The following is an 18,589-nucleotide window of genomic DNA, read 5'->3' as shown; positions in this document are numbered from 1 at the left end:
TCTTTCTCCCCCTCCATCATTTTCTCATTTCTCTCTTTTTCTTCCTTCTTTCTTTCTCTCTCTCTTCCCCCTCCCACCCCTCTCTGAGGAGCGAGCATGAGCCTACTCCTCCTCCTTCTTGCCAAAGACGCTCGCCCATCAGCTAGTCAATTTACCCGCTCTGTGAGCCTTCACTGCGCTTTGGCCAAGCCCAGCCACTCACTTGACGGTATCTCCATTCATGCATGCCCTCCCAGCCCTGCAACAGCTGGCCAGAGGGTCGCATGAAGAGGGTCATCTTTGGCGAAGCCATAGCGGCTTGTGCTCGCTCCTCAGCTGCAGATTGTCCCCCTTTCCATCGTCCCCTCCTCCTAGATCCCATTCCCACCCCACCTGCCCTGTTAGCGAGGCCAGCATTGGTCACGGATGGGTCAGGCCAGTGTCTCAGGGCAGAGAGCAGGTTGCACATCTCCCCAAGCGACCAAGGCACACCCAGCATCAAGAAGGACCAGAAGAAGCTCCAGCAAGAGTAAGGCACTGGAGAATCAGCCTGGCCACTTCTCCATACCCAGCCATCGCCTTTACTTTCTCAGGCCAGGCGAAGAGTGACTGGGAGGGGAGGGTGAGGGGCGGGGCCAGCCAATAGTGGGATCACCCAACAGGGAGCCACGGCAGAGGGCCCAAAGAGCCGCATGCAGCTCTGGAGCCACAGGATGCCAACACCCAGTTTAGGAGTTAAGTTATATTCACATAGAAGTTAAGTATACAGGATTATGGAAAAAGGCATTACCTGGTCTAGGAGACAATTGTGTTTTTCTGCCAGGATCTCTGCATGGAAGTTTCTTTCCTGCTTCTTGGGTAGCAGCAGGGAATTCAGAATAGGAACAATAAACTTCTCTATAAGTTCTTGAGAATGATGGGTAAAACAAAGCAACTTTTTGTGCTGAGTGAAATAACAGAACCTAGAAAGATTTAAAATAACATTACATTCTTCAGAGATATAATGAAGGGAAATGAATTTCAGGTGAAGAAAATTTAGGGGGGAAATCTGAAGAACAAAACAGGACAAAGAACAAATTCAGAGTAACTTTCAACATAATTTCTTGAGCCTATTTGGTCCTTGTACCCCCCAAAACTGGTGCTGTTCAGATGTTCTATATTTCAACTCCAAGAAACTCAGCCAATATTACCAGTGACATGAGCCCAAAATAATGGATGATAAATCAAACAAATTTGGGGATTTCATAAGTGTTCAAAATTTATCTCAATATTTGTACTGTGTATAATAATCACTTTCCTATAATTTAGACATTGTTATTCACCAACATATGAGAAAAATGCTTCTCTGGGCATATACAATGTAGGGAAGTTCTAGGCCTCAGATATTGCTTGAATAGGATCACAGACTTGGAAAGGGTCACGAAGGCTCCGAAATCCAACCATCTGCTCACTGGAGGAATCCAGATTAAAAATATCCACAAATAAAGGTTGTCTTATGCTTGGACACAACTAATAAAAGGTAGTCCCTTTGGGTAATTTGTTTTGCTACCAAACCGCTCTAGGAGGGCTTTCTTAATGTTCAATGGGAGTCTATCGCCACAATTTAAATCCACTTTTTATATTCTGCATTCTAGACTAATAGATCTTTGCTTTTGTAGCTCATGTTTAAACTGTGGAGTCCTGGGTGTTCTCTGAGCTTTGCTGTATTCTTGTACATGTTTCATTACCACATTAGGTAACATCAGGTAACTAGGCCTAACACTAATGATGTTGATAATGAATATTTCACAATAATGAAATGTCTGCAGCTAAGCTCAGAGAAGTTTAAGAAGGTTCTACACTCATGTGCACTATTCAGGTGGCCCTGAGGGCACAGATAAACATCCAAGTACCCGCAACAACCCTCAGAAAGATCAACCAGGTGACTGGAAGGAATATATATCCTTCCATTCTCCACCATTCAGTAAGATCTGTAGACATTTCTTGGATGAGAAGCAAAATGTCTTCAAGGAAAAACAAAGTCCAGTTGCCTTTTGAAAAAGCACCTTTGAATGTTTTAGGAATTGAAGTATAACCAAAAGAAAATATTTTTTTTCCTTGCTCCCTCTCAGAGCTTTAGACTCTTGAGTGCAACCTGTTCTTTGCCAAAAATTATCTGCTACTATCCTGTTCACTCACTCTGAGAGCTGTCTGTCTGAAAACTGCTACCCTATTACTTGGACCTGTATCTACAGTGTTGGGAGTTCCACAGCCTGTGACCAAAGTACATGGAGACTTGCATCCTGGCTGCTTTCCTGGGAATTCAGTTTGCATGTGACTCTGTGCAACCTGTAATTGCAGAGGTGCATACATGCGCCTCTCTGAATATGTGCATTGGGTTGCACATATTTACCCTTTTAGTCTTAAACTGCAGGAAAAATTATATTATAGAAAACTAGCACCAGTCCTTAAATGTTTGCCTGAAGAAAGGTTATACATATTATCATATGCCATTGATTTTAATCACACACACCTTTGTTCAAATATTTCCAGAAAGTTGACCAGATAAAGATAGAATGACAGGCTTAAATTATAATGCAAGAGTAGTTGCAGATAATGATTTCCAAAGCAGTTTACAGGCTGATGTAATATGCTGTATGCTGAAAAACTCTTTAGCACAATGGTAGTATGTAGACATGCTCCAAAAGCAGCAGGAATAGAAGGTAAAGGCATCTTCAGAAGATGGACATCTCGAAGCTAACATGTAAAGCATAAAAAACATTTGAAGTTTTTTAAAAAAATCTTTCCAATAATTTTCACACAGTAATTATTCCATTTTGGCTTTATAGTCAGTTAGGCAACTACAATGCTCAACTTTATACACAATCCTTGTCAGAATACATCCTTCTCCAGTAAAGATTTCTTGCTTTCTTGCTTTTAAATCAGAAACCTCTCCTGTCATAACTGTACTGGAAACAGAATGACAATGCCAACCTCTTATCTTCTTTTCAGTCAACTTTGTTTAAAACCACATTTGTAATGGAGACTGTAAACTACTCCAAGCCAACTCACCTCTATGCATGCTCCTGGTCGGAATCCGCAGCCAGTATTCAACATCTGCCGATAAGCAAGACAAAGTATGTATTTGTTATCTAGTTTGTAGAGGCCAGCTGGGGCATTTAACACTTGAGTGATAGTACCCTGAAAAGTGAATAATGAAAGATTATGCAATAAATAGTTTGTACTGCTTACTGGAGTCATGCCTGAAGAAATTTTCAAATGCAGGTTTAAAACAAAGGGTTTTTTTAATATACGTGTCACAATTTACTTACTGTATATGAGATGAGCTCAGATTTTCTAAGAGAACCCAGCATCATTTCTTCCTTCTGCACTTTCAATAAGCTCTCAGGCTGTATAGAAGGCAGAATGGAAGCTGCTATCATTGGTCTTCCTTGTGAATTTACATCTAGACATTGTTCCTTTGTTTGTTCTTTGCAGTAAGGCAGAAGGCATGAGGAAGAGCTGGTTCTGAAAACACTCTGCCCAGAACTTTTGAGGCAAGATACCTTCAAGTCAGTTAGGACATATTTGTGCCCCAGCTGTAGTGCATGATGCCAAACCAAGTGGGGAGTTTTCTAGGATAGAGAAATAAGGAAGAACGTAAAAATTCAGCACTTATAAGAGCAGCTGTGGAGGTTTGGAATTATTCCTGATTCTAAGGTCACCTGAAATACTTCAGTATCAATGGAGGCCTATTCCACATTGTCACTGGAGACTGCTTTATTGTTTTTCCTTTCAGTATATTGTATGGATTCCTTTAATGGAAAGAATACTGTAATCTACAAGCAGTACTGTTAGGCAATCCATGTATAATAAGATGCTACCTTTACTATTCCCAAGCCTAATAATGAAGAAAATCAACCCGCATTGGCTGTCATGCAAACACAAACACGATCCCAAACATGATTAGCAAACATCCTAGCAGATCAACTCAACTTCTACTTCCTCAAAAATATACAATATAATTAGTGACCTCATAATTGGTCGTGGTTGTTCATCAACTAACTTTTCTGTAGTAATTTAAGAAAAGACATAACTCTTATTTGAATAAAGAATAAAATATAGTAAATACACATACTTGTATTACCACTGGAACACTAGCAGAAGAACTAAAACACTTCAGGAAGAGGAAGAAGAAACACTTTTGGTTGAAATAGAGAATGGTAGTCAACCTGTTTAGTTCCCCCGCCACATTCACCTTTGCTGTACTCTTATTCTGAGGTCTGAAAAAGCAAAGAGTCCTGGCAGATCAGAAAATGTACATTTCATAAAGCATTGTTTCTCATCATGGACAACTAGATGCTGCAAAATCACACAAAAAGGACACAAACACAATTCTATTTCTTTCACTGTAACCCAATTAATGATTTATGAATGTTAGTTACCATTATTACAATTTCATTATCAAGTTCCAAGGCCTAACCTACATCCCAAATGTAGGACCTACATCCCAAATGTAGGGTGAATGTAGATGTTTAGTGGTTATTCCCAAATTATAGGCATAAAATCAATCCCTTGGCTGATACTAATCAAATTCTACTACAGATGAAAAGAAATTACAAAACACTGTTTTATAAAAGAGAAGTGTACTGAAAGCTTGGCAACAATTGGCTGAGGCAACTGGGCCCAAAAATGCTTTCTCCTTGAGGCACATTATTGCACAAGTTCCAGAGACTCTACTTCTAGATGACCTAGAAGGTCCCTTCCAATTCTATTAAACTGTTACTCCGATACCCACTTCCTTGGTTCCTGCTGTAGTGAAACTACAGTCCATTCATAAAGCACTACCACCAGAATAATTCAAATACTTTGCTATTAATATTTAAGGAGGAGTCCCTAAGGCTCCCAATCTATTAGCTATAATGAGGGAGAGCTAATGGTGCATGTTCTGTGCAGCAGCCTGACTCTTGAAGCACCAATGGCACCGAACCTTCTGGAAGATAAAAACATGGTTCTTCTAGAAAACCTTTGGTGTTCAATTGTAGCCAGAGTATATTTTTCTATATTTTAGCCTGTTATGTTCAGCATTAATTGAGAATTTAAATGGAATTGTTATTTTATTTAATCCTTATTCTGATTTTGTATTGCATTTTTATTATGTTTTGTAAGCTATTTAGAGTTTCAGGTAATTACTGGTTTCAATAGGCAAATTTCATAAATAATTAAATAAATAATCTGATTTACATTGATCCAATACTTCATCAATATCGTTAGTTAATCAGCAGAATAGAACATAAATCCTAACTCAGCTTATTTGGAGGACAATTAAAAATTTATCCATTATTCCTGGACTTCTGGCTTGGGCTTCTTCAGCGATGGACCAAAATCGCGATCGTACACAGTTTTGATCCATGGTTGCCGCTGGAGCGCCCCAAGCCACCCGGATTCGGGGCTGAAGCCACCTCGTAGTGGCGGTGAAGAAGGGAGAGCCGTCAGCAGGGTTGAGGAGAGCCGTATCCCTCCTCCTTGGCTGGCCATTACTCCCTTTCCCAAAGGTGGTTGCATCGATGATCAGAAATGGCCACCTCAAAGAAGAACCTGACCGGACAAGATTGTTCAGGGGGAAGTTTAAAGGAGAAAGTTTGACTGACCGGGTTGAATGGAGAACATCTATTTAAAGTACCTGGAACCTGAATTTTAAAGATTAATACCATTCCCAAAAAAGATTTTAAGCGGCGAAAGAGAAAGGGAAAGGAAATGGAATTGGCTTTTTTTCCTCTCACATTGACAGTTTTAATTGACTTGGAACATTAAGAAGAGATTCGAATAAGAAATTGATACTAATCCACTTTGACATTAATAGGCTATTTCTAGCTGAAAATAAAGTGTCAAAGGGATAAAGATTCTTGGATAATTTAAAATTTTTCTTTAAAAAAAAGAAAGAAAGCAGCAGAGGGAAAAAGGAAAAAAGAGGGTAGAATCTGGAAAATGGAGACCACCTGGAACTTAAAAAAAATCGATAGTGGAATTTTAACAAGGCTTGCAAAAGATACATTGTAGCTGAAACTTTGTTACAAGATAACAAAGCCCCTGGAAAGAGAAAGTGAAAAAAGAAGCTAGAAACACTTTTGGATTATTGGATGATTCCTGGTACTTTGGATGGAGGATCCTAATGAAACAAAATAAAATCAATTGGGAGGTGTTTAAAAATTTTTTAAAATGGCATCGCTCCTTCAAGAGTTAAAAATGAGACTTAAAGAACAAAAAAGAAGAAGCACAAGACAGAAAAGGATCTTTTGGCTTCGTATTTCAATTTTTAGAAATGGAGATCTTGAACTATGAAAAACAACAAGAAACGCTGGCAGAACAAGAAGGGCGGGACAACAAAGAAGCCATCTTTAATGACCAAGCAATTTTAAGCGGGGTAAAAAAGGGAAAGCGGAGAAAGTGAGTTAAAAACTTAAGCACTGAAGCAACAACCAAAAAAAGAGTAATTTGAAAAGTAATCATAATATCAGGAAGAAGCAGAAGGGAGGATCACAGAAGGGAGAATCAAATAGAAAAGGGAATAAAAACAGGAGGGAGGAGAAGAGAGGGAAGAGGGAAAGGAAAAGAAGCTACAAAGGACAGAAACAAGATATAGAGGCACAGGAAAAGCATACAAGAATTAAAGGTATAAACCTATTTAAAAGACACAGAGACAATGGTTAAAATTTAACTTAAGGAAAGGATTCTGCAAGGGTGCATGGGATAGCATTGTTATATTAGAAATAGAAAAGGGTTAGAAAATATGTTAGATGATTAAAGTGATAGAAAAAAATTATATTGATGTGTAGTGGAATATTTGTTTGTAAAGAGAATAAGGCTCTCAATGATTTAAAAAGAACGTTTAAAAAAACTGAAAAGAAACATGGAAGATTTTTATCAGTTGACAAGATAAACTTGAATAAGAATAATAACTTTATTGACTACTGTTAATAACTATTTGGTTTTTTATTTAAAGACAGCAATAAGTAAAATATGAAATATAGATGATTAAAGTGAAAGACAACTGATATTACTAGGTAATGTTTGTTAAAAGAAATAGAAATGTAAAAGATTGTTATTAAGTACAGAGCTGTACTTGAATAGAATAATTATTCCATTTACTATTGTTATACATATATACACAGATATATATACATATATACTTTTTTCTTTTAAGAATTTAGTGTGTATTTTTAAGGGAATGTACCAAGCAGAGTTCGATTGAAAATAGGTATGTGTTATAAAATAGAGGTTAAAAAATTAATGTTATAACTGTAAAGGTGTAACTTAAATTTTTAAACAAGATTTGAAAAAAGATACAAAGGTGTTACACTCCAGTCTAGTAATTACAGGAGAAAATGTGTTTTATGATAAAAGATAATATGAAATTGTAAACAGGACAGACAAAAGTATAAAAACATTGATTAGAAAGATTTTAAAGATTAGAAAAAGATATGTAATTGAATTAAGAAAGGAATGAGATAATTTAAAATAAGGCTATAGGAAGTAAAGAAAGGGAAAAGCTATTGAAAAAATTGCTAAAATAGTTATAAGATATGGATTGGAATGTTTCAGATAAATATGTATTGAGTATGCACTGCATGGAGAAGTGATAACCCGGGGGCACGCTGTTCTCAAAAAATATATTTTATTTGTATTTGTATGTTTTGTAAAAACTTAAATGAAACTTTTATTTAAAAAAATTATCCATTATTCCTGAATGTGTAGATTACTTCAAAAAGTTACACAAAAGTGAATACCTGCAGATAGGAATGTGCAGCTATTCAATGGAAAATAATGCTTTCCCAAGTGCAAAAGGTGTTTCAATAATTGTGAGTGGCACAAGCTGTACCATCTGTAGCTCATTAAAGAAGCCACACCTTTTCCTAGATAATGTGCATTTAAGTTAAAAAGGCTGTCTCTATCATCACTTGCTTAACCATTAAGGAAGGAAAATGGATGAGATTAAGGAAAGAAAAGGAGTGATCAAGAAGTCTAAATAACAGTAAATCTTTACCTGGCACTGAGCAGGTCTGCAGCTGTCCCAGGGTAGAAAACAGGGATGGTACTAAGATTTTTCTCTGATCCAGACTGTACTTGAATTGGGTCTTCTAGGATCTCCAAATATCCAGTTCTGCCCCCGCCTATTTGAGGAACGTATATCCAACTAGGGAAGAGTGACAGATGGTCTAGCCACTCAAGCTTAAAATGCAGGAACTGCCCAAAAGAGAAAAAGTGACATTAGCTATTCAAAAACAACAGCCTTTTATTTGAAAATTGTGGATACATATAGAAATACCTATCATGCTAATCCCGTTTGGATGTAATGCACGTTATGTTAATTCTACTAGACAGTGAAGTGATTTATTTACCCCTCTCCAAAACAATATATTGAATGTTTCCAGCTAAATCCTGTTGGATAAGAGGGGAGGGAAATTCAGCTTCCTTCATTTGAACATCAGTTTTAGTATTTACTAGCAGCATGAATGAAGCCGAAGAAAACAAGTGAATAAACAGTCTAGCAAACTGCATCATATGTAATAACTAGAACTGTATTTGACCCTGCTGCTTTTTGTTTTTTTAAAATACTATATTTGGCTGTTAATCTTGGAATCAATGTTACTTCAAAAATCAGTTGCTAAGCATGGAGGAGCATGTCTCCAACTCCTGTTTGTGAGCATACCAGAGTTAATGGATGATTGCAAGAAACTAAAAGACTTGGTCTTTGATTCAGCTGCACTATTCTATTTAAACTGGACACCCAAAATGTATCCCAGTGCATAATGAGAAAGATTTTAAAGGCCCACAATCTTCACTTTTAAGTTTATTGTTTTCTGCTAAGAGCTATAATGTCTCTCTCCTAAGCAGCACTCTGGATAGATAAATAACAGAACATCTTAATACCATACCACACACGGAAGTGCTCCAGTGTTATCTTGCAAATAAACACTTCCATCCATCATCTTATCTTTTTTTCCTGATGTTTCATTTCTCAAGTAGCCTATGAGCATTAAGCGAGTTTGTTCAAAATATTTCTGGTCAGGCAAAATAGTTTCATTCTGGTGGGTCCATTCTCTGAATTCATCAGAACTCGAGGTTAAACGACTACAGCAAGGTATACGCTGGGATTGAAGATCAGAGATAGAAGTAATGCTGGAAAATATGATTAAGTTAATTTATAGTGAAGAATTAAGACATAAATGTTGCTCTTTTAGAGTTAAAACAAATAAAAACCTCCATATAAATTGCTTTGACCTTTGAAAATAAAAAAAATGTTAAATATTAATTATAAACAATGGGTTTATTAACTGTCATAGCAGGTGGCAGAATCTAACCATTAATGATTTCAGAAAAGCTAAGCAGAGTCAGATGTAATTACTGCTTGGATGAAAGAATACTAGAAACTCCAGAACTTAGGAATGCACAGTTGAAAAAAATTCCCAGAAGACAGTAACACCAGACCATTCACATACTATTGCTAAGAAACTAACATGGACTTGTCCATGCATTTGCAAGGAGTTGACTTCAACTTGAAGGGAACTTTATTTTTACTTTTATTGCTATATTGGCTGTTGTGTTTTCACTTTGCTTCTTAATGAGCAGCATATCTGCAATAAATAGCAAAAGGAATCTACTAGCACTTTTCCCAAGTAGTCCCTGTGTCCAAAGCCTCATGTGGGTGAGAAGTCAGGATGTATGAGCAGAAAAGCTGGCCAACAGGGAAAATCCCCTCAAGCCCAGGAAGGGAACCCCTGGGACCCGGCCCTGGCTGCACCCCATTAATCTGTCCATGTGTTTACTCTCTTCCAAATACATTCCTCCAGGTAGAGAGGAGCCACCTGTCAACGTCCGAGATGGAGTTGTCACAAGCGCAGAGGGGGAAGGGGGCTTATGGTGCTAAGGCAGGGTCCCCAACCAGAGCCAGACTATATCCAGGAGTTCTCCTGGCTTGCCGGAAAGTTATGACAATGGCTGGAGCAGCTGTTGGTTCATCAGTTCAAGGTGGGCCTGGATCAAGACCTGCCTCCTCGTCTGAATGAGTAGTACTGGGCAGCCACCAATTAGATGCCGAGCTGAGTGTTGGCCCAAGGGGGACCTAAGACTTAAGCCACGGAGGTTCCAGGTATAAAGCTATAAACCTTCATGAACAGCAGGTCACTTCATCAGATGCATAGATTGGCTAAACTGATGGGGGCAGAGGGTGGGATGAAAGACAGGTTAATTAGTTATGCATCTCATGAATGATAATTATCAAATGAAGGCAAATATATGTGTCCCAGGATAATGTTGCAGGATCTGATCTGAATCAGTCACTGGGACAAGAGGTTTATTCTTCCAAGCATGGACTCATGCACGAGCTTGGAACATGGATATCAAATTCACTGCGTCACGTTGCCATCATGTGACGTATCATGACATTTTTCTTCCTTTTGCGGAGCTGGGGGTTGGCGTGGCCTGAACATGACACATCGGGCCTGTGGGCTGCCAGTTTGACACCCCAGTTTGGAAGTCCCTGTGACTGACTGAGATCGGATCCTACAAAAATAATTATTTTCCCTTTTACCCTAAGGGAATATCAAGCTTTGGTTTCTCACATCCAATTTTAAAAACTGGAGCTACACTGGACAATAGGTGATGCTATTCTTTTAAATTCTTAAAATAATATCTGATGAGCAATCACATGTTATTTTAAGAATTTTGCAATAGAAATTATAATCTGCCTTCTTACTACAGTATTGTTCCCCATTCATATGAAACTACTGGATAGTCATTAAATAAATCCATACCTCCTCTCCTGTGATCGACAGCCAAATAAGCAGAGTTTAACACCAGGATAACAAACTTATTTAGGGGATTGGAGGCTGTAACATATGAAGAATGGTTGCAGGAACTGGGATGTTTAGTCTGACAAAGAGGAGAACTGGGGGGGGACATTAAATGATAGCAATTTTCCATTATGTGAGAGTGTGTCACAAAGAAGAAAGGGACAGTTTTGGATCCTATTCTCCAAAGCACCTGAGGGCAAAACAAAAAAACCACAGATGGAAACTTATGAAAAGGAGAGCCAGCCTAGAATTAAGAAGAAATTGACTGACAGAATCAATTAGTGGAATAGGTTGCCTTTGGAAGCTGGGTCCTCCAACACTGGAAGTTTTTAAGAAGAGGTTGGACAGCCATTTATCCAATGGTATAGAGACTCCTGCTTGAGTAGAGGTTTGAACAAGGCGGCCTTCAAGGTTCCTTCCAATTATATTATTTTTATTCTATATCAATACCAAACCAACAATCAAGAAGTAAACAATATTCCAATCAAGAAACAATTAAGACCACTTCCACCAACTTTGACAGGGTAAGCCATTTGCAATCCCCCTCCCTTTTAGCACTGATGGTATTACCTAGTCAAATAACAAAACCTCTGCAAGAAATCATGCAAGCTCAGATAGCACAATGGAAATCCACTACAGAATAACCATGATCACAGCTGCAACACACTCAATGTTGGCTAAAATGAGAAATGTATTTTCAAAGAAATATTAAGTCAAATTACATTTTTTTCTAAAATGGTGAATGCTTTCAAATGTTCAATATTTCTGCATAAAGATGTAAATTCTAAAACATTTATACAAGTCCTAAAACTAGACAGATATTTATCTAAAGATTTCTGTAACAAAAGTATGCAAACCACTATATACTCTGCATATAGGCAGCATAAAGAAATACTTTAAATCTGGAAATGCCATCAGAGTTAGTTTTATTTCAACTCTCACCAATGCAGCAAAGACACTAGTACAGTATAGTATAGTACAGCTTTCCCATAAGCAGTCATCTCTGTTCTCTTTAGAATCTGTAATGAAGCACACCTTATAACCTGTTTTCCAAACAATTTTATTTGTAGTTCCACACTATTCTATAGCAAACTTATAGGGCTAAATTTATTCATTATATTCATATCCAACTTTCACAGAGGAGATTAAGTCATAGTGGCACTCTTTCTATTTTTCTGCAGAAAAGCCATCCTTGTGAAATAGGTTAGGCTGCTCAAGATACTCCATGAACTTTTCTGAATGAGGGTAAAGTAGAACCTGGTTCTCTCCCCATCTTGTCCAACACTTTAACGACCATCCCACTGTGGGAAGCCACCCCCAACAAAGAATGAAATATTTTGAGGAATATTAAAAAGGTAGAATATATTTCCCTGAAGGAGAAATGAAGAAGCATGCTCTTAAAGACAGAAAGCAGCTCCCAAATCTTTCTTAATAGTCCACAGAAAATGCCAGCACTTAAGCAATAAAAAGCTTATTGGAAGATGAAGGCAAGTATCTAGATAGCACTATTCATAAGCAAGGCAAATACTGCAGGCAGAAATCCATTCAAGACAGGATATTTTGAAACTCCTTGAAGCACAGCTAACAAAGGCAGAATGAGAGGATTAGAAAGCTCCTCACCCAAGATCCAACACAGGATGAAAGCCATTAGCCACAATTGGAATTGCTCAACACCCTTTCAGAACACAAGCCCCTTCAGAGCAGTTCAAACTTCAAAGTCATAGAAACCTATAAAGATCCATCCACTCATTCAACTATTTCTTCAGCTGACCCAGAACTCTGTTTGTCAGAGGTCTCCAAACTTGGAAATTTTAAGACTTGTGGACTTCCACAAGTCTTAAAGTTGCCAAGTTTGAAGACCCCTCGTATTGGTGGTTCTGTTCAATAAACTATCTTTCCAATCAGCTTCCATGTTTTTTCCAATGCCTTTCTCCCTGCTTGGAACTGAACCAGGTTTATTTTCCTTCCAACACCAACCTTGCAAGGGAGGCTTAACGAAGTTTGGCTGGGGCTGAAGGCAATTTTTGTTTTCAAGTGCCTTGCTGGCACGAGACGCCAAATCACTAACCCCATTTACTGCATTAAACTAACTGACAGCATAACACCCCCATATGGAGACCGAATGGAGCAAGTGGCCAGTTTTAAGTTTCTGGATGTTACCCTAAAAGAGGACCTGACCTGGGATGCTCACATTGCAGCCCTGGTCAAAAGGGCCCAGCAGAGATTGTACTACCTCAGACTTCTCAGAAAACAACAACTGAATGAAACACTGCTGCTACACCATAGAGAACATTTTAACATACAGCACCTCTGCATGGTTTGCCAATTGCACAGTGGAAAGCACCCCAGAGGGTTAACTCATTGCCCGGAAGATCAATGGTTGCCCTCTCCCCCTCCTTGAAAGAGCTTTATAGCTCCCGCTGCCTTAAGAAAGTTCAAAACATTCCCAAAGATCCATCTTATCCTGGGAACCCTTTTTTTGAACTATTACAAATAGGCTGAAAAACAGCTTCTATCCCAGGGCAGCAGCTCTTTTGAATTCTGCTGTATAGTGCAGTGTTGGTGCGGTGTCGGGGGTTTTCAGTTCACTGTGCGGAGGGTGAAGGATGTGTGCTTGTGTTTATTTTCATGGTCATGATGTGCACTGAAAATGGTATTCGATTTCGTTGTACGAGGTGCAATGACAATAAAGGAAGCTAAACTAAATATACAGTACGCAACCTTAAACTAATCACGCCACGTGTGTTCGCACAATAAGCTAAACCATAAACTAGCCATGAACGTTTTTTTTAGTCCAGCAAACTAATTCCTGTCGGAATACTGATAATGGAGCGGGAGGGGAGGCGGAAGGAAAAAAATTAAAATAAATAAAAAGATGGATGACCGAATTAAATTTCCCGCGGGCGAGGCCACCCGCTTACGGGCCCCTCACCTGCTGGCAGGCGCGGAGCTGCCGAGATCCGGGCTCCGGGGACGCTTCAAAGACTGCCGGTAGCCGCTCGCCATCTCGTCAATCTCGCGAGGGCTTCTGAATGAAGGACTTTGAGCGCGAACTTCTCGAAGCACGAGCGGCCACTTCACGGGTGCCGCCTCTTCTGGGCGTTACGGGTGTCATTCCGCGCGGATGCATCTGCTCACAGCTTCCTTGCTAAGCTGTACGGAATTCATTCAAGCAAAAGCAGGGATCTCCAAACTTTGCAACTTCTTGTGGACTTCAACTCCCAGAATTCCTCAGCCAGCTATGTTGTTCTCTTTCCTCTTTTATAGCTGATAAACTTGCAGGTTGAGGTTGCAAAAAACAATGAAATTATTCTCTTCAAGAATATGCCCTTGTGATATTTTCAGACTTCTCAGCGCAGGTTGCCTTATTTATGTATTTATTCATTAGATTTTAATGCTACCAGTATTACTTTATAAGTAACTCAAGGCAGTGAACATTCCTAATATTCCTTCCTTCTGTTTTCCCCACAACAACCCTGTAAGTGCATTGGGCTGAGAGAGAGTGACCGACCCAAAGCCCCAAAGTCAGCCAGCTTTCATATTTAAGGCAGGACTAGTACTCACAATCTCCTGGTTTCTAAGCCAGCACTTTCATCACTACACCAAACTGGCTCTTTTAAGGCAAGTAATAGTGATTGTTTAAAAGTGTTTAAAATGCTAGGGAAATTATATCTTCTGCCAGGTCCACCCCACATGTCCCTGATAGTTGACTTGAATTTCCTGCAAAAGTTTTTAACAGGGCAATAGCCAAATGCAACATTTAGTTACATGTGCACATGGATTACACTGAGCCATTTGGTTTGTTACTTGTTGATTAAGCAATCATGCTACTGTTGGCATGTTGCATGTTGCTTTTCACACACCACTGCCATAGTTAACCATGGTTTGTGGAATACGCTTAAATTGACTGGATTAACACCACACTAAAACAAAATCTAAAATCAGATATACAACCTTGTGTTAAACATGTTAAATCACAGTCTAACCTGATTTTTCTTCTAAATGTATGGTGTTATGGACCTTTTATAATGAATTTGGGAAAAATAGGAAAGTTAGGATGAAATTAGCTAAGTGAATGTTTTCTTTGAAGCATCTTATTCGGCAGTCTTTTGAAAATAAAATCTAGCCTTCTTCCATAGGATTCTTTGCAGGACTTAGTTTACTGAGAATGAATGGGTTAACTGCCTTGTTCACATGCTATGAGTAGATTCCTCTGAACATTATAGGGTGGATGGACTAATATTTCATGTGGGTGGGAGTTTATGTCTCCACCCTTTCCTTACTTTTTGGCTTCCTGTTTTATAAGGAACTTGGATTGCCAGGCACGGACGTTTTACCTTCTTCCCTTTTTGGAAGAGCTGCCAAAGGTCACGCAGCCAGGGGCCCACTCTGCAAATGTAAGGGACAAGCTGGCCAAACTATGATCCCACTGGGGTTCTTTCAAGTTTTAGTAATTCCGGTAAGTGGAAATTTAAGGAAAATGGCTGAAGGAGAAAGTGAAACTCTGGGGGATATGAACATAAATGCGGAAGGAGAACATTATTTACTAATATATTTGATTTATTTTGTATTTGTTAATCTGAATTGGGTGGTTTCTGTGGGCCAGGCATAATATAGGAGAGAATATTTATGTTAGGTCACTGAATTTTCTCCTTGTTTGTCTTTCTCTGTTGGTTGATTGATTCTTCTTTCCCTGAAGATTTGGCAGCAAACTTCATAAAACTTTGCCTTCGGAAAAAAATATTTTAGTGTATGGACCTCTTTTAGTTGGTGAGGGTTTTTTGATGAGTATACAGGATTTTATTTGCTTAGATAATGTGTTTTTTGATTCTCTAATTTTGTTAATATATTACTTGAAGGAGGTTAGAGATAAATGAGAATGATTTTTAGCCCTTTCATTACTATTAACTCCCTTGATATCCAGGAGATATTCAAAATAGGGCAGAGTAGCTGTGAATGTTCACTTCCAGAGAACACTTCCAAAAAAATCAAATCAGTCACACAAATAAAGGGAGAATGATTTAAAAAACAATGTTCCATTAGGAATCATATTTTGTTGTTCATCCAGAGGGAAAAAAACATTTATTTTTTTTAAAGAGCCCAAAATACAGATTTCCAGTTTCTAGCCAGCTTAATTTACTAATCAGCCACATAGGAATAAAGAGACTTGTTACATTGAGGCCTGAAAGCATTAGCACATTAATAGCAGCAGCCCATACTCTGGAAAACTCCCCATTAACTTTCCACAGTACAGATTTCTTAAACTGTCTACAGTTGTGGACCTATTGTATATTCTTGATCGAAGATTGTTACACTCCTATCTGGGATAGTATCTTCAATGAGGGAGGAAGAGAATACTTGCCTAGGCAGCCAGATCAGCCAAATCAACACCGGTGATCAATGAGGTTACAGATATCACAGCCAGATTGCCCTTACATCCAAAATAAAGCATTTGAAAGGTTTTCATTAAAAATCTATGAATACTTATATAATGCTTAATACTTTTTTTAAGAATCAGCAGTTTGTATATGTATCCATGCTGTTATAATGATTTGCTATACTGTACTGCATTTACCAGTTTGATGTAGTGATTGAGGTGCTGGCCTAGAAATCAGGAACTGTTGAGTTCTAGTCCCACCTTAGGGATGAAAGCCAACTGGATGGTTTTGGGCCAGTCACTTTTTCTCAGCTCTACCCACCTCATAGAGTTGTTGTTGTTGGGAAAATATAAGTAGGAAGGGTATTAGGTATGTTTTCTGCCTTGAGTTATTTATAAAAATAAAAGGGGGGGGGGATAAAATAAATAATAAATGTACCTCCTATTTGGTGGCATGTGGGTAGCAATACACTGAGTTTCAAGGCAGATCCTAGTTTAGAGATTCTGTTAGCATGCTTTGAATAAAACTGCCTTGTGTCATACTTGCCAAAAAGTATAACATAATGAATGTTTTCCAAGAGATAAATATGATTGTACTCTTGGAGATGAAATTAATGAAAATGATAATTGCTTGAAATCAAGACTTTTCTAATCTAAACAAAAATTCAAATATGGTGTTAAAGCAGAAGTATATGTGTATTGTAAATAAAAAACGTGACTGTGGTTAAAAATTTGCACTTATTTATATTTTACATTTAATAAAAATATTTCTAGGTTGACCCCATCAACAAGGGTTCTGTATATACCGTAATTCAGCAAAATCATACTAAAAATGTGACATATACATTCTTATTTGTAAAAAATCTAATAGGTGTTCTTTAATTTAAACTACCTCAAGGATTGGATGCGTGCAGAAATAGCATTGCTTTGACTCCTTTACATACAGCATAGGGGCCATCTGTATTAAAGAATAAGGGCTGTTACTAAGATAGAGTGTTCCAGTACTGTTTGAGGAGGGAGACCTCTCCAGAGCCCCTTGCTTGATGACCAGTTGGACAGGGGATGAAAAATTGAGGCAATTAATAAAGGATGTAAGAGTGATAATTGCAGCAAACCTTTATTTAAAAACTAACAGAAATAAAAGAAAAGGAACCATGAAAACATGATCGTTGAAATGATGTGATTATGAGGGAAAAATCTATTTAAGATAAAGATTGTTGCAAACATGAGACTGAAAGGAATCTAGTAAATCGCTGCAAATAAATTTCTCTGTTGGCTTCAGATCATAATTTCAACTAATTAGAAACAGCAGACATAGGTGAATCCAGGATCTGGTTTTAAAGGTTGAGTGGGGTGGTGTGCATGATTAATGTACTCCAGTGATTAAGAGTGTCACCTGAACACTTTTTTACTATTTTGTATGAATTGAGCCCATCATGTCTTATTCAACAAATTATGGTTTGAATAGTTTGAATAAGTATCTATTTCTTAGCATGAATTGTGAATCCAGTTATTATTTCTAAGTAAATATGGAACTGAAGGATAGAATAGAATAGAATAGAATAGAATAGAATAGAATAGAATAGAATAGAATAGAATAGAATAGAATAGACCTTGGAGGTCTTCTAGTCCAGCCCCCTGCTCAAACATTAGAACCTATACCCATGATGGTGAACCTATGGCATGCGTGCCGGAAGTGTCATGCAGAGCCACTTCTGCCGGCACATGAGAGGTTACCCAGAAGAGCCCCACTTCACATGCATGCGTGCCCCCACCAGCCAGCTGATTGTCGGGTATCTGTCGCACATAGGTGGGGATGCATGTGCATGCGCATAGCAAGTGCTATATGGGGAGGTTGCGTGTGCATGCACAGAGGTGTGTAGTACAGGGGGTTCGTGCACACATGCACAGGGTGGCGGGGGAGTTGCACGCATATTGCATCATGGGTGCAGGCATGCGTGTGCCCTTTTGGAACACAGTGTGGAAAAGGTTTGCCATCACGGGCCTATACTATTTCAGATGAATGACTATCTAGACTTGTCTTAAAAACATCCAGTAGTGGAGCACTCATGATTTCTGAAGGCAAGCTGTTCCACTGGTGAATTGTCCTCACTGTTAGGAAGTTTCTCCTTAATTCCAGGTTGCTTCTCTCTTTGATTAGTTTCCAACCATTGTTTCTTGTCCTGCACTCTGGTGTTTTTGGAGAATAATTTGACCCCCTCTTCTTTGTGGCAGTCCCTCAAGTGCTGGAATACTGCTATCATGTCACCCCTGATTCTTCTTTTCTTTAGAGTAGCCAAACCAAATCCTGCAGCTGTTCTTCATATGTTTTAGTCTCCAAGCCTTTGATCATATTAGTTGCTCCTCTCTGAACTTTTTTCCAAAATCTCGACATCTTTTT

At 38.5% G+C, this 18,589-nt stretch overlaps 2 protein-coding genes across 5 annotated transcripts in view; one reads left to right on the top strand and one right to left on the bottom strand.

Moving 5' to 3' along the window:
• CTC1 (CST telomere replication complex component 1) overlaps positions 1-14,269 on the bottom strand; it is a 40,587-nt gene extending 26,318 nt beyond the window's left edge. For 2 of the 4 annotated variants that reach the window (XR_015742065.1, XM_087926174.1), the window contains exons 1-8: positions 13,744-13,888; positions 8,895-9,138; positions 8,003-8,202; positions 4,097-4,241; positions 3,291-3,593; positions 3,031-3,159; positions 2,492-2,715; positions 770-941 (exon numbers count right to left, since the gene is read on the bottom strand). Coding sequence is in view for 3 of the 4 variants with exons in the window: in XM_087926174.1 (XP_087782300.1) it covers positions 770-941; positions 2,492-2,715; positions 3,031-3,159; positions 3,291-3,593; positions 4,097-4,241; positions 8,003-8,202; positions 8,895-9,138; positions 13,744-13,817 (1,491 nt within the window). In the remaining variant the exon portion in view is untranslated. Of the gene's footprint in view, positions 1-769; positions 942-2,491; positions 2,716-3,030; positions 3,160-3,290; positions 3,594-4,096; positions 4,242-8,002; positions 8,203-8,894; positions 9,139-13,743 lie in introns of all 4 variants that reach the window. The other 2 variants (XM_026713187.2, XM_026713189.2) reach the window with 2 other exon arrangements.
• An 826-nt stretch (positions 14,270-15,095) lies between these two features.
• The window catches only part of LOC113444433 (tumor necrosis factor receptor superfamily member 1A-like), a 38,792-nt gene continuing 35,298 nt past the window's right edge, over positions 15,096-18,589 (top strand). The window contains exon 1 of the mRNA XM_026713191.2: positions 15,096-15,270. Within this exon, the coding sequence (XP_026568976.1) occupies positions 15,232-15,270 (39 nt within the window). The 5' untranslated portion in view covers positions 15,096-15,231. The remainder of the gene's footprint in view (positions 15,271-18,589) is intronic.

Source organism: Pseudonaja textilis, chromosome 2, assembly GCF_049901715.1.
Source record: "Pseudonaja textilis isolate UNSWEBS1 chromosome 2, rPseTex1.2, whole genome shotgun sequence".
NCBI classification, from domain to species: Eukaryota; Metazoa; Chordata; class Lepidosauria; order Squamata; family Elapidae; genus Pseudonaja; species Pseudonaja textilis.
The sequence above is the reverse complement of the archived record's forward strand: the minus strand, read 5'-3'. Positions and strand labels throughout refer to the sequence as shown.